At 34.0% G+C, this 25769-nt stretch overlaps 1 protein-coding gene across 1 annotated transcript in view; it reads left to right on the forward strand.

Moving 5' to 3' along the window:
• Nucleotides 1-25769, forward strand: part of LOC145691770 (cytochrome P450 2U1-like) — a 28323-nt gene that overhangs the window by 605 nt on the left and 1949 nt on the right. Inside the window, exons 2-5 of the mRNA XM_081767080.1 lie at nucleotides 6907-7009; nucleotides 16282-16465; nucleotides 16624-16738; nucleotides 22465-22603. Coding sequence (XP_081623206.1) covers nucleotides 16311-16465; nucleotides 16624-16738; nucleotides 22465-22603 — 409 coding nt within the window. The 5' untranslated portion in view covers nucleotides 6907-7009; nucleotides 16282-16310. The remainder of the gene's footprint in view (nucleotides 1-6906; nucleotides 7010-16281; nucleotides 16466-16623; nucleotides 16739-22464; nucleotides 22604-25769) is intronic.

Raw genomic sequence — 25769 nt, forward strand, 5'->3', positions numbered from 1 at the left:
CGCACAAAACGGTGTAAATGAAACCACCTCAAAATTCGTTGGTGGCGGAACAATGATTCACTTTCTTCACACCTTGGAGGTCCACTCTGCCCCATTTCCGATGACGCACAAAACGTTTAAATAGGTGCACAAAATGACAAAAACACGCACAAAACTTGGAAACGACCTCAAAATTTGATGGTGGCAAAACAGCATTAAGTACTTCCTCCATATTTTTGGGCCCATTTTGACCTATTACCAGTAATGCACAGCACGTGGGACTAGGCGCACAAAATTATGCAAAAGAAACCAGCTCGAACTTCATTGGTGCCGGAACTAGTTAATGACGCCCTCTCAAAACTAATTCTTCATATCAGTAAATCTTCTTCCCGTTTTTAGAATATATTTTTAATTGTTGTTTCTTCAGTCAGTACAGGTCAAGGAGCGTTAAGGAAAGCTATGAGAACTGCCTCTATGCTGGCAACGATGGCACAGACTGAGAGCAAAAATTGTAGTAAATATATGACCGTGTTGTGGAAGCTTAAGAAAATTTGCCAACCGACACTTTGGTATTGCTTGCAGAAGTTTAATTTTTGTTTTTTTAAATGTCTAAAGAAGTTTAGCATCTCTGTGTTAATTGTTTACCCTCTTTGTTGTCTTTTACTCTTATGACCTAAGCTCAACGTTTTAGCAGAGCTCTAAATGTATTAGCACCTTTTCTTGGAAACTACTCAAGAAATTCGTTTAATTTTCATACCACACACCGTACACTAGTTGGTAATGCTACCGAAATAGGATTATTTTTCTAGGTTACATACAAAGCCAACAATTATTTTTTTAAAAAAATCGAAGAAGTTTAATAATATATTTTATATTCACAAAAGAGTAATTGAAGTAAATAATGGAACTATGTAATTATTTTAGTTCAGTAAATAAAGGTATGTATAAGTAACATTTGTGCAAAGTTTGGCTACCTTGTAATAATAGTTTGTGATTAAATGGTATATCTATGTCTGAAATGTCATTGGGAGAAATTAAAAGTTTAAAAATTGAAATGGATTTTCATCACGAAGGCGAATCATAAAATTTGGAAAGCACCATAACCACATTCCTCGTATACTGCTGTGTCTCCTTCATCCTTTCTATATCTTCTATTTTTCATTCTTGATTCCTTGGTAATCTTGAGTATTGCCAACTTAGATTTTGTTATACGCTTTCTGTCCATGCCTAGATTGAAATTCCTATTCACCGCTTGAAATTCCTATCCTTTCCAAAACACAAGTTCAATTGTTGCTTCATGGCCACCATTAAAACTCATAAAAGCAACATGACAATTTATGTTTTTAGGCATCTCTCAGTTATCACTGCACTGTAACTTTCATTGCGGTTATGCGGTTCCTCATGCAAACATTCTCCCAAAATGATGGAATCTCTAAGAGCACTGTAGATAGGTTTGATAGCCTCCATCACTGCAGAAGGCAACGAATGCTTGTGTTGGTTATGTTCTCCAGTTGCTTAACATCTTTTTTACTCACACCAGGAATATTCTCTTTTGATATAAAGCATGTGTGTTGTTTTTCTCGTTCAGTTGTGTATTTATAGAAATAAGTTGCCCAGACTGACTTATTCATCTTCTGAAGGTTGCTAATGATACTCGTCAGTAATTTCCTATAATATACCTACAAACTATCAAATGTTTTGGTATTACGTTTACTAACAAAGACTAATAAGGAAAACTTAGAACTATGATCGCAGAATAGTAGAAACCAGTAACCAAAATGATGACTGTTTTCTTTTAGAAACGACAGAGCAAAATATATTTACTACATTATTACAGAAGAGTGGATGATCAAATGGCCCGGAGTTAACGTCAAAACTGAAAACAGATATAATTAAGCCTAAAAATACAACAGAAGTATACAATTTGCATTTTTCAAAGCGAACCTGACGACGTACGAAAATGAAACTTCCACCAATGAAACTTCAAAGACCGTAATTCTGAAAATGGTACTTTTCAAAATCAAAACTTTTCACCCCAAACACAGACATCCCATTTAAAAGTAGTAAACTAATTTTACTATATGCAAACATAGTTTCATTTAGCACAGTAGTAATAACAGCAATATTTAGTTTACATACTATTTCCAAGTCATTTACAACTATCATTTCGTTTAACTTTAATTTGTCGTAAAAAGATATACTTTAAAACTATTCAACTTGAAATATTGTAAGGTTTCTGACAAAAGATATATCTCAAATGAATAGTTTAAGATTGTCGATATTAGGGAGCACCTAGTCACTTTAATAGCTCATGATACTCTGATTTTCTAAGTAATGAAAATTTTGATTGTCTTCTTTTAGAGTGAATGTAAGTGCTATTATTACTCTAAAAGATATCCAGTAAAGGCCAATGTTTGCTATTGGCAGAATATTTCCTCATCATAACAAGAATATTTATTTCACTTTATGGACGTGGTTATTTTGATTATCTCAATCATTATGTTTATTCATATGGAAATGGTATTTAGCTTATTCATTTTCAAGTTTATAGAAATATTAATTTTTATTATTGTACGAAAAGGAGAGTCAAAACCTTGTTTAGAAACAGAAGGATTCCCTGAGTAAGGCGTCATATTTAATCTTTTAGAGCTACACACCCTTTTTCAAAGATTAGAACAAGTTTCACCGTAAAGTTGTATTATGTTTTCAAACAAGTCTTTCATACTGTATTACAACTACGTGAAACCGTTATAAGTATAATTTTTAGAAATCAATTTAAGTGACAATTAGAGAAAACACCTTTTAGTTTTCTTTTAAATTATTGTTTGAAATCATTTGAAGTCTCTTTTAGTAACATCCTTCAATTATTAACGTAAGATTCTATAGATTACTACAAGAGTCATACCAGAAGTCAACGGCACGTTATTCAGTAAATATCACTGGAACTGAAGAATACAGTAGAATAGTACTACGAGGAAGTAAAGATGCGGAATTCAAAGTTAATTAACCAAAATACTTGTAAATACACATATTGTACTTTCATAGGCCGTATACGTAATATTCATTAAGAATTTTATTCGAGCATATAATCCCATAATGAAAAAGGTTCAGATACTACTGAATAGCTTCTTTTTGACCTGTTGCAGAAAGCAGATTACTCAATCTCTTTTCCCTTCGTAACTTTTTGTTAAAGGGATCCTGATTTACATTTTCGTTGACATTTTGCCACGCCATCAATGAAGTCCACTGATGTCGAAACTACTGCCCACTTAGGGTGATAATACGCAGAAGTTGTAGGAATTCGTTTCTGCTAAAAACAAGTGCTCGTACACTGTATTGTGTAGCTCAATTCTTGACAATGCTAAAGCATATTTGGATTTTATATATACATCAAGTCAACAATAAAGCATAATTTTGGATTCCATCTGGTGAGATGTTTCCCCTCAAGGTCTCACTGGAGAAACTTCGAGATTTTCTCCTCCTCAATCCTACATTATAATTAATGGTTTGATTTGCATTCAGTTAGAATGTGGATTAGAAATTAAATTTTTAGGTTTTCAACAGCCATGGTCATACACTTTCCTGTCTTCAAATATTTTATATCCAAGTTCGGTTTAGCGGAAGGTACACTAACAACTGCTCATTGAATTTTGTCTAAAAACTTTTCACTACGACAATATCGAGGTAAGTAATTTTTCGCATTAGCAAACAATTGAATTAATTAAATTCATAGAAATCGTTAGACAAAAGTTTAATCATTTCCACCATATCTAAATATAGGTATATTTTGTAAATATTAAGTTGTCAAATAATTTTCGTATACCACAAATCGGAAGACTTTCTCAGTTTTCTGGAAATAATTACTCAAAATATGTCTGGCTCAATCCAAAAGATATCATCCCCAAATGACAATTACGTAACTTTTGTTTTTAAGTCATATATGCATGTTGTTTGTTTCAAAATACGTAGTAGGCAAATTTCATTGCTCTATGCTAAACATTTCGAAAGATTTTCATACTAATAACGTGAAAAGTTAACGTAACAATAATACATTTCGAACTACAGTTATTGAAAGCTTCATATTAGAAAGTGCCGACCTTCTACATCAAGAAAATTAAATAACCGTTTTCTATCCTCTGAGATCCCGGATTATAGAACTTTCTCTTCCCCTTATTCCGCCTTAATGGCCACATTCAGAATATATTATCAAGTCTGAAGCTTGAAATACTAGGAAAACATTGTATAAAATGTGAATTTCCAATGATTAATGGTCTCGGAGATATGACTAACCGTAAAAAATAACTTCAATCCCTTTATCCACTCTTAGGAGCAACATTTCCCATAATACATTCTTAACTAGTATAGCATAAGACCAGGTATTTATGTTGCGAAGTGAGTCTGTACACATTACTTTTACATACATATATATCGGGTGTGCAAAATAAGTGTTACAACTCTTGGGAGGTGAATCCTGCCACTGAGACAAGAAAAAATGCTCCCTTGAGCTTTCGGCTATCGGACATAGTTTCGGATCTACAAGGTGCCGAAAACGTGGGAAAATTACATTTGGACGCCAATAGCTCGGAAACTATCCAACGTAAAGAGGGCGAGTAAAAAATTCATTGAAAAAGTCATACCTCCTGTATTGAATTTTGCATGTTTCACAATCCTACCATACACGCGCAAGGGATTCCCCAAAGGAACTTAGGTAATCTAGGATAATCTTCCAAATGAAAATTGGTCTAAATGGATATCAATTGATAGAGGTTCTAACAGGTAACAATAATTCGTTTGTATTAAGTCGATATCTGCAACAAATACAAAATGTCGGCCACCCTCATGCCCGTTGTGTGTGGTTGCATAATCGCCAGGTTTGGATGCTGGCCAACAGTGAAGTTTTGAGTATTAAATGTAGAGAATTTGTATTCAAATGATCTAGAAATATATCTGGAGTGTCGGTAGAGCACAACAGATGAAGCACAGTGATTCACATGTGTGGAAACATGTATTGGAAAATGCCCAGAAATGCACTCATACTCAGTAAAGATGAGTTCAAAGAGTCAGAAATGTAAAGATTAGCGTCAAGAACATGAACGCCATTGCCGATTCAACAATAATATTCCATGAATCAGATGCAATATGAAGTGTACGGTTGCATATCAATAAGGATGCAACAACTGAGGCTAAGTTGAAATTGTGCAAGGGTACTCACAAAGAAACTAGGTAAACTAAATGAATGTCACTAGTGGGATCGCATGATCAATATTGAAATGTGGCAATGTGTGTGTTGATATCAACATGTAGCTAATGGACAAATGTCAACATGTCCCACTACTGCTGTGATACCGTCCCACGTGCAAAAATAGGAAAATAACTACTCCGGTCTTGAATGCGATGCCGTGGGCTCCCAGTAGGTTTGGAAACTGCGAACACGCGAGCGCTCTAGCCCTGAGGCTTCGAGGGAGCCTCAGTTTCTTTGTATTCATTTCTTTGAGGAGTACCCTCTTTGTTTGGCAAGCGCTGATGTACAGCCTCCCGACATGCTTGTGTGTTTCATTTTGTTACTCCTACTGCACAGTTGTAAACAATCAGAGCTTTAAGAACTTTCGTTTTGTTTTGGTATAGTGTTCCAGCAGTAGTGTTACATGTGCCAAATTATTTCATTTTCGTCTTTGTCTTGGCATGTGCACTTTGTGTAAGATACGAATTTCTGGAGGTATTTTCCTATATTTCGAGTACGTCATATGTCCCAAAAGACGTGGGACATGATACAAGTTTGTTATTTTCAACTCTATATAAGAATTTAAACCATGGATTAAGAGATTTCTTTATGTGTTGACTGTGGGGCAATGTCCCAAACAAAGAGGGACATTGATACAATCTTATTCTAGTTATGTTCTACCAAAAAGTGCACCAGATGTAATAGCAGAATGTACAACATTATTTTCCTAGTTTTTTGCACTTCGGACGGTGTCCCAGTAGCAGTGGGACATGTTGACATTTGTCCACAGCTACATGTTGAACACCCACATTGGCCAATATCGATCATGCGATCCCACTCATTCATTTAGTTTACCCAGTTTCTTTGTGAGTACCCTTGCACAATTTCAACTTAGCCTCAGTTGTTTCATCCTTATTGGTATGCAACCGTACACATCATATTGCATCTGATTCATGGAATATTATTGTTGAATCGGCAATGGCGTTCATGTTCTTGACGCTAATCTTTCATTTCTGACTCTTTGAACTCACCTTTACTGAGTATGAGTGCGTTTCTGGGGTTCTTCGTTACGTGTTTCCACACATGTGGATCACCGTGCTTCACCTGTTGTGCTCTACCGACACTCCAGATGTCTTTCTATAGCATTTGAATACAAATTCTCTACATTTAATACTCAGAACGTCACTGTTGGCCAGCATCCGTATCTGGCGATTATGAAACCATACACAACGGGCATGAAGGTGTCCGCCATTTTGTATTTGTTCCAGATATCTACTTAATACAAACGAATTAATGTTACCTGTTAGAAGTCCTATCAATTCATATCCATTTAGACCAATTTTCATTTCGCAGATTATAAGGGATTCCATACGTTCCTTTGGGGAATCCCTTGCGCGTGTATGGTAGGATTGTGAAACATGCAAAATTCAATACAGCAGGTATGACTTCTTCAACGAATTTTTTTACCCGAACGTAATCAACGAATCTTTACGTTGGATAGTTTCCGAACTATTGGCGTTCAAATGTAATTTTCCCACGTTTTCGGCACTTTGTAGATCCGAAACTATGTCCGATAGCCGAAAGTTCCAGAGAGCTTTTTTTCTTGTCTCAGTGGCAGGAGTCACATCTGAAGAGTTGTAACACTTATTTTGCAACACCCGATATATGTATATCCTATTTTACAGACATTTCATTTCTTATTACAGACTTTATGGGAAAAGAATAGGAAAGATTACAGTAGCAATAACTTACGACATCTTATTGATTTCCTACTTCACGAAACACACAAAGAACATTCTCGTCTATCTGGTAAGTTTCTGGTCACATATATTTTATAGATATTAATTTAGTAGTATGAACTTTTGATTGATATAATAGATGTTCTTAATTGTAAATTATATAATGATGTGAACTCCTGATCGAAGTTTCTCAAATGCGTGTACCCGAAGGACAATGTATCATAAGGTCTCTTACATAATGCTGCCCACTCTTTAAACATGCTGTAATGCATGCTCCTTTCACCAGTCGCGTTTATTCCAATTCTTACGATTTTACATAAACTTTTGTCGATTTCTACAAACGGAATTTTATAGTCTTACATTATTATTACTATTATTATTCAAATTCGGTATTTTTTATCTTTACTCCCTTTTCTTCTACATTATCTTCATTTTATTTTATACTTTAATCTCTCTCTCACTTCTGTGCGGTACCTCTGTATCACAGGGATCCGTCGGTTTCAATTGTTTATGTGTTTAAACCTGTCTCTTCATCATCTTATGAATCTTGTTTCGAATCGCTGTTGTTTCATTTTATTCATACTAATATATATAATTCGAAATTAGATTTACGCTTATTTTCTTTGCTGTTTTAGTACGGGAGAAACGAAGAGTGAAGCAAGGAGTTCTTTTTACGAGGCACGACTAAGAGTTACAAAGGTATCGTTTGGGTTATCTAGCTGCACAGTGTTTGTTGTAGCAATTTTATTGCTGCAAAGTTTGCACGGCCTTCGCGTGTTCTTTTCCAATACTGACTTGCTTCCATGCCATGAAATTGGAATCGTCTTCGTTTTCATTCTTGCTTTCTACAAGTGGTTTCTCAATTCGTAGCTCACTTGTTTCAGTATATATATTTGAATCATTTTTGCCAAAGTTCCTACATTAGGTACTGTTGCTACATTAGGTGAGGTTCCCTTTATTTTTGTGGAAGAGTACTGTTTTTGCTTCTGTACCAATTGTTGTATAAGATCACACTTTATTACCTATTTTATTCTCTTTTGCGCACTGATTCCACCTTATATTCATTTGTCATTGCTTTTGATTTGCAGAACTACTGAATAATATCATTCGCCCCTTAGTATTTTCAAATGCAGTCGTAATGTCCATCGCCTAATGCAATCTTAGTACAGCGGCTGCTTACATTCGCCTTGTAGCTACATTGATCATATTATCAGAAACAGACTGATCTCGCAATGATTGCTCAAGGCACGACCAAACATTACAGAATTCTGCATGATGTTTCAAGAGGAGTAGAGCGACATCTTGCTGCTCCAGCTGTTTGATCCTATGAAAATTACACCGTTCAGCTATTTCATTGGTCTTTAATCCATAACGTCCCAGGACGAGATTCTTGAATTAATCATAAGTTTTCTGGGCTGACATTTTAGGAGCACACTTTTTTTTTAAGTTTCTTGTACGCTGGTAACCCCATTAGAGCTAAAAATGATGAAGTTCTTCCTTCGTTTTTTAATGCCGCATATATTACTACTTGTAATACCGTTGTACATAATACCGTTTTACCAGCTTCAAACTCAAAAATTCCAAATTACGAAACGAAGCAATTATCCTAATTAGAAGCTTAGGTTTACTTCATAAGAAAGTTCTAGGGGCGAGGGACAATTGCCCAGTTTGGATTTACGAAAGAGATTAATATTTATAGGATCTTGTAGTGACAAGTTTTCTTTCCAACTCTACATTTCTGGTGTAGCGCAGTTATCAGTAGGAATTAGAAATTTTGACTCAACCCAAAATTCGAGAAGGTTTCCTTGGTTATGTGGTTCTAAAGGGACTTAATGCAAAGGCAATTGCTACTGAGGCTCTGCCCTTTTTTGTCAAAATGTGGTATTGATATGTCGAAATTATGTGGACAAGGTTTCTGATGGATGCATCACATTGGGAGAGTGCTATGAACAAAATAATACAAGAATAATATCCTAATATCCTAATACAAGAATAATATACCAATCATGTATAAATTATCCTGTAAGTTATCAACTTTGGGTCAGATTAAAACTCAAATATTTGTTTTCGGATTGCACTTAGAAGTAAATCCTCTCTATATAATCCTTATTGGAAACCCATGTTTAACACTAATTAATTAATCAATATTTATACGAATATTTTTTTATTTTACTATTTTTACTATTCAATATTATATACACTTCATTTCCAAAATCAAAATCTCGAAAATGTATACTGTACGAGTGCAGACTCGCAAATAAATGATTATTTGTCATATATATTGGTCTCTATTCGAAATTCTATATAATCGAATCCGACAGGAACACAGACAGAAATATCGAGAAAAAAGTGTTGTACCCGGCGGGGACTCGAAGTAAGTTCGAATGGTGCTTTATAAGCCGAACGCCTTAGACCACTCGGCTATGGTAAGAACTAATGATTTTAGCAAAGGCTTCGAGTAGTAGTTCTTATTACAGAATAACATTTTCTATTGCCTAAAATTTAAACCTAATTTACTTTGATATAATATATCTATTAATTTGTTACATGAACACGTTTTCGTTACTTTGATGAATGATGTATGTTGTTGATATAGATTCTATTACACGTTCTTTCGTAAATATTATAGAAAGTATCAGGGTTATTTATGATCTTTCATGGAAATTGACTGGCGCATGCGCAGTACACAGACAGTTCAATTGGAAGGCGAGGAAGGGAACGCTAACCCACTGTTAGGATGTTTCCCTTGCAAGCAATAGTTCCTAACCGAGGGACGGCGGGACGCACTTCCTCCTCCTGGGGTGGCGTCGAAATCCCTTCGTTGTCTTATATTTCTTGAATGATTATACACAATATTCAGTCACATCTTCTACACATTTGGAAGTGATAAATCGTAGTATGAATAAACCGTCCTCCACACACAATGATTGTTGCTTTTCCAAGAATATAAACTGAAACACTTTTTATTTCAATAGAATATAAAGGTTTCAATGGGAGGGGTTACAACCCCCTCAACCCCCTGGGTCTTCGATATGTCACCGCCTAAACTGTAACTTTCAAGTTAGAATCGAAAAATGGAGACATGTGACCTACTAAATATATTTTTAGTTCATTATACATTTTCATAAATAAAATATCCACAATTACAATGACAATAAATGCTAAGTAATTATTATAAATCTTTGTACTTTCATTTTCCCTCTTTCTTCTCAACTGAGCTTGAAAAACGTAAAAATGGGAGGTTAAGAACTTCAAATATTACATATATTTTAGCGTATTACGAAATTATATTTAATAAAATCCGGCAGGATCACAAACAGAAACGTCAAAAAGAGGTAAAACCAAATTGTAATGTGGTGGGATTCGAACTACTCTTGAATGGTGCTTCAGAATCTCTAGCCGAATGCCTCAGTCCACTCGGCTAATGTTACAAGTTGAAAATATAGTAAGCGTGTTTCATGTTCAATCTTTTGTTACAGTATGAAATTTATTTTGTATTCTCTGAAGTTTAAGTCTATTTTGGCCTGATGTAATAGTCTGTTGAAATTGTTTTATGTCTACGGTATTCTTTACTTTGACGAATGATGTTGTTAATATAGGTTCTATTACGTATTCGTTCATAAATATTACAGCAATTGTCAGGATTATTTATGTTCTTTCATGAAAATTGACTGGTGCATGCGTAGTAGAAACAGAAAGATTCACTTTACCGACATTTGTCATACACGCCAGAACGCAAAGTTCTAACAGGTTCTCAAAATGCCTCGCTCTAAAGGTTGTGGAGAATTGTCTGTTGCTCTGAGAGAAGAAATCATAAGCCGAGCAAAAATGGGACAAACTGTGCCTCAGATTGCTAGAGATCTGGGATGTGACAAGAAAACGGTCAAGAAATGGGTTCAGCGACATGAAGAAGGTGGTGAAGGTGGTGAATGGTCTCGGTCAAGAAGTGGTTGGCCAAAAGTGACAACTGCAGCTCAAGATCAAGCTTTAGTTACAGAAGTAATCAACGGACCTCTACGCTACACGTCAATCCTCTTGGACAAAGCCAGAGAATATAATTGTTCTCACGAAACAATAAGAAGAAGATTATTGGGGACTGGTCTACACTGTTCAAGACCCGCTACGAAGACCCTCCTGACTGAAACTCACAAGGCAAGACGAATGGAATGGGCACAGAATAACATAACCCAACCTCAGTCATATTGGGACTTAGTCATCTGGACCGACGAGAAGGTTTTCAAATCTAACCAACAAGGCAGAGTTATATTGTATAGACCGCGCGCAACCATGTATGCTGAACAAAATATTATCAGAACTTCTTGTTCAGGACGAATATCAGCACACTTTTAGGGATACATGACGGCTGCTGGTCCTGGAGATTTCGTTGCGGTGCCTGAGAGAATGAACAGCAGTGTTTACATTAATATCCTCGAAAATACGTTGTTACCGCATACGTTAACACGTTAGAAAGAAACCGAAAATACGTTAGAAAGAAACTTCCCCGAACAGGAAGAATATATATTTATGCATGACAACAGTGCTGTTCACACTTTCCGGCAAACACGAGAGTGGCTAAATGAACATCCAGAGTTAATTTGTATTGAGTGGCCCCCTCTATCCCCAGATTTGAACCCAAATGAACATCTGTGGGCCTACATGGTGCAAGAATGGGAAGAGAGACGTGAAGACAGAGACCAAACGTTTCTTCAAAATCATGTTATGGAACTGTGGCAACATTTTCGTGACACCGTCGTATTGCTCGAGAAATGTATCTAGTATCCCCTCCAGACTTCAAGAAGTTATTGACTCTGGAGGTGATTACACGAAGTACTAGTGTGTTATTTTTTGTGTAAACATTTATTTAAGTTTCATTTATTTATTATATTTTTTCAAGAGCAATACTTTCGTTCTTCATTCTTTTCCTTTGCTTGCTTACTTATTAGTTCGTTAAAACGTAAAGGAAGAGTAGTATATATTCAAAAAGTATTTGTGAATTTACTTTGAACGTTTCTAAGAATACATTTACTTTTTTTCCTTACTCTATATCATGCCCAATATTACTTTCATTTCAGTTAATTAATAACTTTATTTCACATCTCAGATAAAAGTATTATTGTCTTTTTAACGATATTTTCCTTTTGATTGTGTAATTTCTAGTTTCATTGAATTATCTCAATTCTAATGAATAAATCACATTTTGTTTATTGTCCCTTCCTTAGCTAAGTTCGAATTCGAGAACAATTTGGTGTAATATACGTTCTTTATTCTTCATATTGTGCAGTAATGACAATATTAATTATTTTTCATGAGTCCAGTTGATTAGTGAGAACTTGGACAAACATTAACCTGGTGATTCTTTACGCAATGACAAGCGTAAAATACATTTTAGCTATTCTTTATACTTCATAGCAATGAAACATTCTAACAGCCTGTTAGCGTTTCATTCCTCGCCTTCCAATTGAACTGTCTGTGTACTGCACATGCGCCAGTCAATTTCCATGAAAGATCATAAATAACCCTGATACTTTCTATAATATTTACTAAAGAATGTGTAATAGAATCTATATCAACAACATACATCATTCATCAAAGTAACGAAAACGTGTTCATGTAACAAATTAATAGACATATTATATCAAAGTAAATTAGGTTTAAATTTTAGGCAATAGAAAAATGTTATTCTGTAATAAGAACTACTAGTCGAAGCCTTTGCTACAATCACAAGTTGTTACCATAGCCGAGTGGTCTAAAGCGTTCGGTTTGTAAAGCACCATTCGAACTTACTTCGAGTCCCCGCCGGGTACAACGTCTTTTTCTCTCTTTTTTCACCTGTTCTCGATGTTTCTGTCTGTGTTCTTGTCGGATTCGATTAAATAGAATTTCGAATAGAGACCAATATATATGATAAATAATCATTTATTTGCGAGTCTCCACTCGTACAATATACATTTTCGAGATTTTGATTTTGGAAATGAAGTGTATATAATATTGAATAGTAAAAATAGTAAAATAAAAAAATATTCGTATAAATATTGATGAATTAATTAATGTTAAACATGGCTTTCCAATCAGGATTATATATAGAGGACTTACTTCTAAGTGCAATCCGAAAACAAATATTTGAGTTTTAATCTGACCCAAAGTTGGTAACTTACAGGAAAATTTATACATGATCGGTATTGTAATTTTTATGCTTTTATTATAATCCTCTATAAGTTATGATTTTACCAATTCTAAATGTAGAACGAGAAACAAGTGTAATATTATATTTGTTACGAAAAGCTTTTAAGCAATGATGCTTTCAGGACGTGATCTGAGGGAGAACTTGAGACCCCTCTTGAGCTAAGAAATTTCCGCCTTCAGGACCATATATTCGATCGTGCTCAATGTGGACTACCAATGTTTGCCCTCCACCTGCGTATTGAAATTCCCCCCGAGAATAATTGTCTGAAGTCACCACTGTTTATAAATAGTTTTTCGTTACAAATCACAGGATAATGGAGTAGTGAGTATACTTCATTTTTTTTAAGTTATAGATTTAAGATTTGCAATTCATATAACGTTCCGTTCCGTTCTAATCGAATTTGAAACAAAAGAAGTTTTCAATGAGTTACTCAAAGAAATATTTTCAGCCTCCGGATGAAAATAGGAAGACACTTAAAAAAGAAACAACTTGCTACAGGCTTTGAACTCACAAACTTGTGACTGGTAGTGTATCGATCCAAACCACTCGACCGTTTTGCAGGCCTATTGCACGTATTCCTTTTCCTTTTGTGAAATTAGTTTACTGTTCCATATTCGCTTTTGTTTATTCCGATACGACTATGAGTTCTCAGTAAATATTTGGACGTTACAGCTCTTGCAATGTATAAAAGTGTTTTTAGAATAAATCACAATCGATATTATGTCCTAATAACATACGTAAAACAGGTTGAATTCGTGAAATGATTGAGGTTGGACTGAGCGTAAATGTTTTCATAGTTAGGAGCCTGGATATGCAAACCCGCTTAACGTGGGGATTTAATTTTTTTGAAATTTGGTACATCTATAATATCAATGCACATCATGGCCAAATACAGTGCTATTATAGAACCAACTACAAATGCTCTACAGTGAAATACAATAGATGTTTCAAGCTATTAGTATTAAAGCACTAGTATTAAAGGCCACAAGAACACAATCAATTTATTTTTAGATATGTACGAAAATCATCGCTAAGGTGTCACCAACTGAACGCAGTTACTGAAGCCCCGGCTGTTTCTATTGAGAGTATAAGAGAAACATTTCTTTCACTGCTAGTGACTACTTGCGAAGTAGAGTAAAAACTTGGTTACGCTAATGAAAAGAGAAGGAAGGACTCAGTTGACTTTCATGTTACGTGTCCAACAAAAATGTGTGCTTGAAAATAAGAATTTGTTCATAGAATAAGTTTTATGTGGTTAGATAAGGAGGGTTCTCGGCGGCTACAATTTCTCACCGACTCCAGTGATTCTAATTTAATAAGATTAATTGAATTGTGTCTTCTTTCCTGTCAATGCTATACTAACACTTAATCTATTGTTTTTATATATGTTTACTACATAGAGAAGTTATAGTATGTGTTTAAGTAATTGATCAATTTGACAGGAAGAATAATGTGTACAGAAATTAAGGTGGTTGGGTGAGAGAGAATGATATATATATATATATATATATATATATATATATATATATATATATATATATATATATATATATATATATATATATATATATATATATATCTTGGGTACATTTGAAAACTAACCAATGCAATTACTGGTGAACCACAAATTATATGAGCATACTGTTGATGGGAAACGTGTAGAGGGATGGGAACGTATTTGTATGTTATAACCGATAAAGAGGAACTTCCACCAATTCCCTCAGCCCTCTGTCGCAAATGGAAAGATAAACCTTGCGACACATCAAATAAAAAGGTGTAAAAAAGATATAGGTTGATAAAAGAAACCTTCCAATCTAACAATTGGGTCTCTAGCAATAACATAAAATGTCCATGATGTGGATTAAAAGTTTCCTCATAGTATTAAGTGTCTCTATTGAGATCATGAAGCAGCATGAGTGCGTAATGCGATTAACGTGTGTGTGAGAGAGAGAGAGAGAGAGCGAGTTTTGTCCGCTTAGAGAAAAATCTGCGGGCACCCATCTCGGTGTGATGAATACTTTTTTATCTTTAGGGAAGCAAAGGTAGTACTTCAACCAATGTTTCAATCTACGAGAGTTTACTCAAGAATGTTGATACCAGTTTCTTTTTGTGTCCTATCTTGATTGGGCTTATAAAGCTACAACAAACGACTCATTTACAACTATCTATATCCACACAAACATGAAACTAATTGTATCTCGAACACTGTCTTGTGGTAATGTCATACTTAAAATTTTCCATTAACCTAAAAACCTTTCTTTTACATATACATCAAGCTAATTACGCTCTTCATTTGTTTCTAAAATCCTCACGAAATCTTAATACATTGTTCGATTACACATTTAAAAAGGTTTGTAAAATCATTTACACTTTCAATAATGTAATCAATGTTAGGTGCAGGCACACTTGTTAGAGGCCTTATTTTTTCACTATTTTATGTGAACTAAACTATGATAAGCTTAAGGCGAGTACTGACCTCTAGCTGTCGTGTAAAAATTTTCTAGGCACTAACTCTACATTCTTTACAATAATCAAATAAATTTCTCCCAGCAGGTAATGAAACTGTTTTCAGCTGACTTTTGCTTAAAAATTTAACTTAGCTGCATTTTCTGTGCTGTGAATTCCTGGTATACAAAGAATTGACTGGAAATTTACTATTCGTCTAGTTTTACTGGCTTCTGGTTTCAAATCCCCCTCTGCAATCAAATTATTATCTAATTCCTTTCACTCGATTCACGTGGTCTAGTCTCTGTCAGCTCAGTAGAAATCTTCTACATATATACTTACTCCCTACAATATTGCTGTAAAGATAGTTCATACTTGTTTTTTCTTGATTTTTTATAATGAAAAGTTATTACCAATTTTAATAGAATTTAATAATGTAGTTTCTAAATTTTCTTTCTGCCTCACTTCTTTGGTTGCGTGTGCCCCCTCTTCTTCAGTGGGTATGTTTAGCCTGTTTAAATACAGATACATTATATAACCAAGATAATTTAATGTCAAATATTTACGTTTTTAGTTCATTATGCAACTCTAAAGTGTCTAAGAATTTAATAGGTGAAATGCTATTCTGCATCAACAAAACAAAAGTATTTTCAGCGGTTCTTTCTAAAATTCCATAAAAAAGATTTAACAGTGTTACATTAACTTCTTTCCAGTTGAAAAATCCCTTGATATACTCAAAGACATGGTGTTTACCTCATTGGATACTGTTAGTAATACCTTGAGTTTTATTGTTTTGTACCTTGTGCTGCATCCTGATGTTCAGAGTAATGTCCGGAAAGAAATAATGGATGTCGTAGGAAGAAATGATACCCCTTCGTTTCATCTCCACGCCAGCAGGTAGGTGATATATTTCTTCTTTCACTTCCCTTCTAAGTTCCTATTACACGAAAATTAGTTTTATTTACTTGTATTGTGTTGTTATATCAATAGAAACATGTGTTACATACGTCATATTTATGTTGTGCTTATCCAAATCTGTATTCTATTCAAATTAGGATGCCTTACACTGCCGCAACTCTCCTCGAAGTACAGAGAATAATGCCTGTAGTACCTGTAACTGCACGAAAGGCAATGGAGGATTTCGATCTACTGGGCTACAAAATAACTAAGGTGACCAAAACATAAATATTTCAATCACAATATTTCCAGCCAAAAAGATATGAATAATCCATGAATATTAGGAAATACAAAAAAATACTAATAGTTATAATAAGGGCTCACGCAATCATTACACAGGTGATGGGAGTAAATACCCATGGAAAAAAGTATAAGGTGTGAAAGACAACTCAGATCCATTACTAGTATACATGTTATTTTACGCTATAAAAATGCAATGTGGTGAAACAGTTGTGTGCAATTACATATATGCAAAGAGTATATATATATATATATATATATATATATTTATATATGTATGTATGTGTGTGTGTGTGTGTGTGTTTGTGTATGTGTGTGCAGCAATATTCCTCGCTTTTTATTTTTTATTGTTACTCATAACCAAGTTTGCGTATGCACCCAGTTTTTCCACTTATTGAAATCAAATAGGGTTACCCATTGTATAGAGGACGCCCAGAGGTAAATGCAATTTTGCAAATTGTCTCTATTCATACTTGCTGTTAATGTTCTTACATCTACTTACAAGGAACGGACATGAATGTTTCATTCGGACATTCGAATGAAACCAAGTCCATTCGATAAACATACAAACATATGATCATGTACAATAAATATCACCTTTTAACTCTGTTAGTATAATGAAAATCGTAGACTCCCAGTTCATTCTCTTCAGAATGAAACGCGCTTTCCACATATGTTATGTATTGAGGTCCATAAGATACCTGAATAAGAAAAATTGGGAGAATGTTTTGATATTCCTTCCAGATATACCTCCCATCAACTTTGGTATCATGTAGGGTGGCCCCGGGTAAAAGCACACAATCCAAAACAATGTTAAAAGATACAATAGCGAATAAGAAATGAGTGTACTAAATTTTGTTCTGTTAGGCGGAATACTTATGAGGGTAAAGCTTTTAAAACTATACGTTCTGTACATACAAAACTATACAAAAAGAAACCGATGACCTGACATATAAAGAGAGCATAATATAAACATATAAACGAAGTAATATTTATTCTTATATCAAAATTTGCACCATGTTCTTTGTAAAATGAAGCAAAGGTTTCAATAGTGACCACGCATATTGTTCCGTAACATGTAGAAAGGAAAATTACGAATAAGTCGCAAAAATGTATTCTAATATGGTTATATTGTGAAGTTGGTCCTTCTTTGATCTGACACCGGAGCCGGTAGGAGTCAGTGGTCAAATTAAAGTACATTTTAAAGTGAATAAAAGGTACATGGGAGTAATTTCCCATGGGGAAGCTCAAATTTATTCGGGATAACCAATTTTTCAAAGACAGACCTGAGAATCGACGAACATATATAAATACACAATTAAAATGTACCCTGAAAAAAAGAGAAAAAAAAGTTATGGGTGGTAGTGTTGGTTCATAAAGTCGGTTTATCCAATATAACTGTACAGCAGTTGTTGTTTAAAACGTTTGTCTCATTTCACTCTACAGATAATGTGACAAAATCTTGATATCAGAATAAATAGTACTACCCCTGTATTTCTATATCATCTTCTCTTTATAGGTCAGGGCATTGGTTCCCTTTTGTATGTATATAACGAAGTGGTACCCCGTCTTCATCCTCATACAAATTCCGTCTATTAAAACAAAACTTGGTACAGTCATATCTAATCCCCCTATAGTTTTTTTCGAGATAGCTGTGGATGGTGTTTTTTTACCCGGGGCCACTCCAGAGGAACCAAATTTAATAGGAAGGATTTCTGGAGGGAATTTTTCGACATTGTACAAATTTTCTCTGATCAATTACGTTACGGGTCCCAATCCATAGCACCTCTGTAAACCATGTTTCATGCTGAAGAGAATCAACTATAAACTATGGCTTTGTAATGAAATATGTAGATGCAGTAGCTTTTTCACGGCGAGTCTACGATTTTAATTATACAAACAGTGTTAATATGCTCCAGGGACTTACTCCGTTCCCATGGCACCTATTTTTTGTGTATGAGTATCCTTTTTTTATGTTTATCGAATGCACTAGGTTTGATTCGAATGTCTGTATGACATGTTCATGTTAGTTCTTTGTAAGAGGATCATGGTAATTTGACAGCTACTAATGGTTTAAAAAAATCTTGTTTTCTTGTAGGTCATTGCATATATTATCCATTTGTGTTGAAGTTACCATCTGGTTCTTTTCAAACTTAAACATCACGTTCCTTATGCAGAATCATTCTGAAATATGATTAGTGCCATACTAAAGAGTTCCACTAACATATGTTTCCTGGACTAGTCATGCATTTAGTATGACTTTAATCAAACGTCAAAACGACTCTGCATAAGACCCCACTTTTAACAATGTTAGCGATGCCGGTAAATATATATACGGGAGATAACCATATACCTAGGTATATATTTATATCTATCTATATATATATATAAATATATACATGTACAAGTAAATAAATTAGTGAGTATTTTATAGCATTTTATGAGAGATGATGAATTCGCAGTTGATGATTAAATACGTTAATGAGTTTGCAACTAGTTATTGATTTTTGTGGATCCTTCCTGGTCTCTGTCTTGTCTTGAGTCGATATATCGAGTCTTTGTATCTTGGCTGACAAAATACCGTTTACATTCTTACTACAATTCCTATTTCAAAATAATAAATATATGTATCTCTTCGCTTTTCGTTGTAAAAGATCACTTGTATTATGCCACTGCAATGTGTACCTCCTTAATATTTTTTTATAATCTGAAATTTTTTAACAGTTCTGTTATGCTTAGTTTCACAAGATGCTCGACTATATTAATGTTTTATATTTTAACATAGTAATACATAGCAGATTGATATAAAATTGCAGATATATCGTTGGGAATTTTGGTTATATGTATTCATTCTATTATTGTAGTTATAACATGTGTTAGTTCGACACACTGTATGTGATAGTATTAAAACGGTTCTTAAAAATTAATTATTATTATTGAGCCATTAAATAAGGCGAAGCTCTGTTGCAATTATACCATTTATTTATCTTGCTGTCTTGAGAACCTCCTATTGACAATCATGTTATTTAAAAACTATGACAACCTCCTAATGACAATCATATTATTTAAAATTCTATAAAAACCTAAATACCTTTTTATCGATATTATATCTAACAAACTTGTTCTTCTTCTTTGAACACTTGTCATAGTTTAGCACATATTTAAAAATACTTTAACCCAAAATTTATAAAATTTACAAGTGATAACAATGTACAAACGTACCGTTTTATATTATTGCGGCCGACGGACTTTTCTTTTTATTCATTTACCTAATAAAAAGAAAAAGAACTCTGGATCGGTTACATTTACAATTCATATAAAATATACATATATATCATATTCAATTTTATAACAACATTATTATCACATTTATCATCGTCTCAACGACGATAAGGCACATTCACAATTTTATTTTCAAGTTGTTGATTTTAAGTCCTTTTTCAGGTCCATTAAATGCTTGTTACAAGTTATTAATTATTTACTTAGGCATCATGAAAAATAATTTGAGTAAGATGTATGTGATATTTATAAAGTTGTTCTTTGAACACAACATGATCGAATATAAAATAAAGTTAAACGAAATATAGGTTAAGATTGAAATGTGAGAATGATCTGAACATAACATAATAATTAACGTCTTATTAACCTCATAACATGAATAATGTGATTGATATTGCATTTTGACAATCATAGGAAAAACAAATAGTATGAAACAAAAATATCACAGAAAACACATAATATAAAGACATATGTGTCCATATTAAGAATCAATTTGATATATCCTTTCGGACGCACTTACATTAGGTTAAGTTGCATGACTAATGAATTTGTTTAGGTTGCATTGAAATTCAAAGCCGGAATACAGTCTTGTGCGTTATATACATTTACAGTTCTTCGTTTCTTACTTTGAGAATTTTCATCATCTATGGGATTTCTACGAAGTCTCCATCGAACGTGATTAGATCTGATGCTTACATGCTTCTTAGGTGAACGTAATAGTATTACACTAGGATTAGGTTGAGTCACACAATCACATTTACCGTTACTACTAATGTTAGATTCAGTTATCTTATCGGTAACACTAGGTTCAGTTCGCATTCGTTTCAATGGTAGTGAGATGTTGTGTCTATACCTATTCTTTCTACAATATTCATGGTAATCTGCCCTGCCATGGTTTCTGTTTCTTCTGTAGTTAGACTCGGTTACATTACCGGTACATGTGGATTTAACATCGCCTTTTACATTGGGATCACACTTTAGTCTCACATGGACACTTCGATCTTGGTTTCGAAGGTTAGTTTGATTCAAGCTAGCACTGTATTGCACCATTGATGGATTTTCAAAACCTTGCAATATCATGCTTAGATTATTAAAGTCAATGTACTGCATCACGTTCTGTGAAAACATCATCGGATTGCTCACTATTATCATATTGATCTTTTCGTTGAATGAACAATTCAACAGATTCAGTTCAATCGACCAATCAACACAAGCACTAATAAGAATACACGTTTGCTTTCTGCATTTCACGAATATTGGAATCAACTTGCCTCCTGCTACATGAACCACAGGATTGATATCATGTTGAATATATTATGAATACAAGCAATCAATAGCATTCACTAGACAAAAACGGTAGTACCTCTTCACACTTTGATGCATACCGACATCACCATTACACGCAGCATCCATAAGACAATCAAAAGTATGCGACTGAAAGGAAAAGTTAGGATAGTCTGTTTCACTCAATATGGCAGTATGCTTTTGTGAAAAATACGTAAATTCCACTAATGTAGATTCGAACTTGGTTTCTATAATGTCTACAGCGTCCTGGACCTCAGAGAATCTCTGCACTATTTTTTCCATATCTTCATCATAAAGTCGGACTTTGGCAGCAATTTGCTGGTTCATCTGATCTAAATGCTCCTGCATTTGGTCGTGCTTGCCATCATTGCGTTGCTGCGATTGCTCCAGCTTTTCATCATTGCGTTGCTACAATTGCTTTAGCTTTTCATCAAAATGTTGAACTTGATCTTTGATTTGTTGCGATATTTGTCTTAATAAGTCAATCATGTTATCTGAAGAATTTATTATTTGAGAGCCAATCGTTTCACTATCTGAAGCACTCGTAACGTTTCTATAGATATTCCGCCACTTCTTAAAATGGTACAATTAATAATTGGCTCAATATTGTTCGTTTCTACTTTACTTCAAAACGAACGATACAACTACTTCCTTCCCTCTCGGTGTTCCAGCACCATACATGAAACGGTTCTTAAAAAATATTTTTATTATTGAGCCATTAAATAAGGCGAAGCTCTGTTGCAATTATACCATTTATTTATTTTGTTGCCTTAACAACCTCCTATTGACAATCATATTATTTAAAAACTATGAAAACCTCCTATTGACAATCATATTATTTAAAAACTATGACAACATAAATACCTTCTTTGTATCGATATTATATCTAACAAACTTGTTCTTCTTCTTCGAATAACATAGTTTAGTACATATATAAAAATACTTTACGCCCAAATTTAAAAATTTACAAGTGATAACCATATACATACGTACCGTTGTAGTATCAGTAATTAATCACTCACGAAGTGTAAGATAATTTTCTAATGAGCTAGGAATGACAATTATAGCGTAGTATTATAACACTATTTTCAAAAATGACTCATTGAAAATTTCAGGGCACAATTATCTGGGTGAATATACTTGCAGTTCACAAAAACAAAGAGATATGGATCGATCCAAATGAGTTTAGACCAGAACGATTTCTACAGAATGGAGAAGTTAAGAATTCTGAAAATTTGGTAACGTTTGGTGGAGGTAAGAGTTTCATGTGAATTTACGAGTAAAATACTTTAAGAAACATAACGGTAGTGTAACTTTGCCACTCTATTACTTTCATTGAAATCAATATAAAGTAACCACGTAATATTGAAATGAAATTAATGAATACCGTTCATTCTAGGTTTGAAATTCCGTTGGCTTTTTAAAAATAAATAAAACCTGACCAAGGGAAGAAACTTTATTTGATAATAATGCTAAAGATTTGATAGTGTGTGTTTTCATCATACACATTACAAAATAGTCTAATTGCTATAACATATATAAGGGTGGTATATGCAAAGAAATGAGATCAAGTGTTTTCTAAAATCAGTGAAAACCTATTATGTTTAAGAATGTTTAATTACGTATATATTTCAACTTTTAATTTAAAAAAGTATTTCACTTTCCTAAGAATTTAAACTCTTAATTGCCAAATTGCAACACTCTAAAAATATTTCAACATATCTGTCTAATCGTTTCTTTTCTTCTGCTCTATATAACATCTTTCTGGACAAATCTAGTATGTTCAGCCAGCTATTCCAATTCATCAGTTTCTCTCTCTCTCTCTCTCTCTCTCTCTCTCTCTATCTATCTCTATCTCTCTTCACTTCGTATCTATTCCGTCTTCATTCCCTTTTTAGATCTTCTATACCTCAATACTTAATTTCGTGCCCTGATACTCTCATACCCCTATATGATATCTTATTATTTCTCTTCAAGGTCTACTTCTTGTTGCCTAATTCTTTCTTCTAACCTTTTACCGAATTTTCTATATGCCATTTCCCCATTATTTGCACTGAAACCCCTGCTTCACCTTCTCTTCCCGTTCAATAAATATAATCTTATCCTACAACCTTTCCCGTATGATCATACTCCTATTCTCTTAAATAGTTTTACGTGACTCCTGTTTCTTCTTTCAATGCTGTTTATTCGAAACCATCCTTTCTTTTATTATTCTTTCTTCACTCTCCCATGCTCAGCATCTTTCTTGCCCTCATTCTTTAATTTTCGTTTACTCTATCCACTCTATTCTAAGAAAGCAAAGCATTTTAATGTGCCTTTTTTCTTGTCATCTTTACTGCCTACTATTTCTATAATTTCCCGATAATTTCAATACTATACCCTTTACTCGTTTCATCTCCTATACTCGTTCTGCGAGAATACATATCTGCTTACCGTTTTTTCTATATCACACTGTTGAATGTCCCTTCTACTCTTCTTATTGCTATATTCAAAACGTTGATTTAACTGTCTTTTGATTCCACTTTTAGGCCTATTCCTTTTTCTTTATCTTTGAGCCTTCTCACAAACCGTTAAAACTGTAACTTGTTATGATCGAAATATATAAGAATACTTCACATATCTGAAAATATAAATAACACATTTTCCCTTCTCTTAAACATCCTCTTCTCATGTGTTCATTAAAATTCCTGATAATACTTAGATTAATCTCGATCCTATACTCATCTTATAGAGAGTATACTCATCTTATACTAACATATTCTCTATTGTACATGCCCTCTTCTCCCGTATAAGTTTCATTTCTTTTAATAGTTTTTTACTCCACTTCTTTATTGTATTGTCCTCCGTTTCTCCCACACACCCTTGAAAATATGTCTTTAAAATAGAAAACACAGCTTTAAAACCTAAGCTGAAAATATCCATAATTGTGCACTTTTTAAAGGAATTTAATATCATATACAGAGTATCTCAAAGGTCCCCTGATATGGGATAACTCTGTTATTATCAAAGTTACAAAAAATGTAATATGAAAAACCATCCCTCAATATGATATTTTTTATCTGAAATGATGGAATGTTTTAAATCGAGCAAGCCGTTTCGGCTGTACACTTATGCGCCCAGTGTTAAACGAAAATGTAACGTTGCCACTTACCTGTATCCACATCATACGTGAATAAAGTTACCGTTTGAAATGGGGTTGGCCGTCTACACATTAGCATATATACAGTAACTTCATTCACTCATGTAGTGGATGTAGGTAATTGGAAACGTTGCATTTTCATTTAACTTTGGCCGCATCAAAAATGTACAACCCAAATGGCTGGTTCAGTTAGATTGTATACATCATGTTTGAAGTCTGTCTCCCATCTTACCTTTTGTTGTAACTCTGATAGTAACATTTACCCCACGTCAGGAGACTTTTTAGACGACCTGTATATATATTAGCGTGTCCCTTATTTAAGGCAATTTCCTGTTACGATACGTACACCAGCAAAAATGTTTTATGTGGCCGTAAAGACGCTTTATTGAAATCCTTATGAGAACGGTAACTAGTGCCGACTTGACGGCAAATTCACTAAATAACTTTTCCACCTTGTAATATAATTTAGAACCTCCAGCCGTGATAAGGGAGAAACCAAAGAAGATAAAGAAGCGAATCTGTACTCAAAGTAACTAGAAAAAAGTAAGACAGTTGCTCTTGTATTGATTAATATCTCCGGATGTTGCCGCCCCACAAGAAAATTTTGTAATTGTAAATCGAATGATTGAATTTTATCTTTCGAAGCAAGAATGAAAATAAAGAGAAAAGAGTTTCTAATGAAAATCAGTGTTTAACCCTTTTCGAGAATTAACGTGAAACATGTATTAACGGCAAATCCCTTTGGCCTATAGGCAGCGTTAGTTCTCAACTTTAATAAGATACCGAATATGTCAGCCAGTACGTGACTTATCAATCTTAAATACCCACACTACTGCTCCTCATGCTCTACTACGTTAGATTATGGATTTGCAGCCATGCTACACTAGTGACCTTTCCCTAACTCAACTTTATTTCTTCTGTTGATGGCAAAATTCTTCAAATGATAATTATAAATGTGGAGTCAGGGTAACAATTTCTGTCAATATTTAATTTAAGGTATACAGGACGTCAGTACCTCATTCCGTTTGTGCGCCAATTTGTCTGTGTACGCTCACCTGTGTTAAAGTTGGGAAGTTTGGTTAGTAAAAGATGGTAATGCTGCGTACGCTAACAGAAGTTTTGCTATATTCCTCGAAACGTTTGCAAAACTGGTCATTCGATTTACTAAAATAAAAAAAAAAAACTTTCTCTTCGGAGAGACAACTTCCGGTGATCTTCATCAATATACAGGTAAGTGCCTTACTTTCTCCAGTTACTTAGTGCAAAGTTAGAGAGAGAGAG

Source organism: Thermobia domestica, chromosome 8, assembly GCF_964235325.1.
Source record: "Thermobia domestica chromosome 8, izTheDome1.hap1.1, whole genome shotgun sequence".
Classification (NCBI taxonomy): Eukaryota; Metazoa; Arthropoda; class Insecta; order Zygentoma; family Lepismatidae; genus Thermobia; species Thermobia domestica.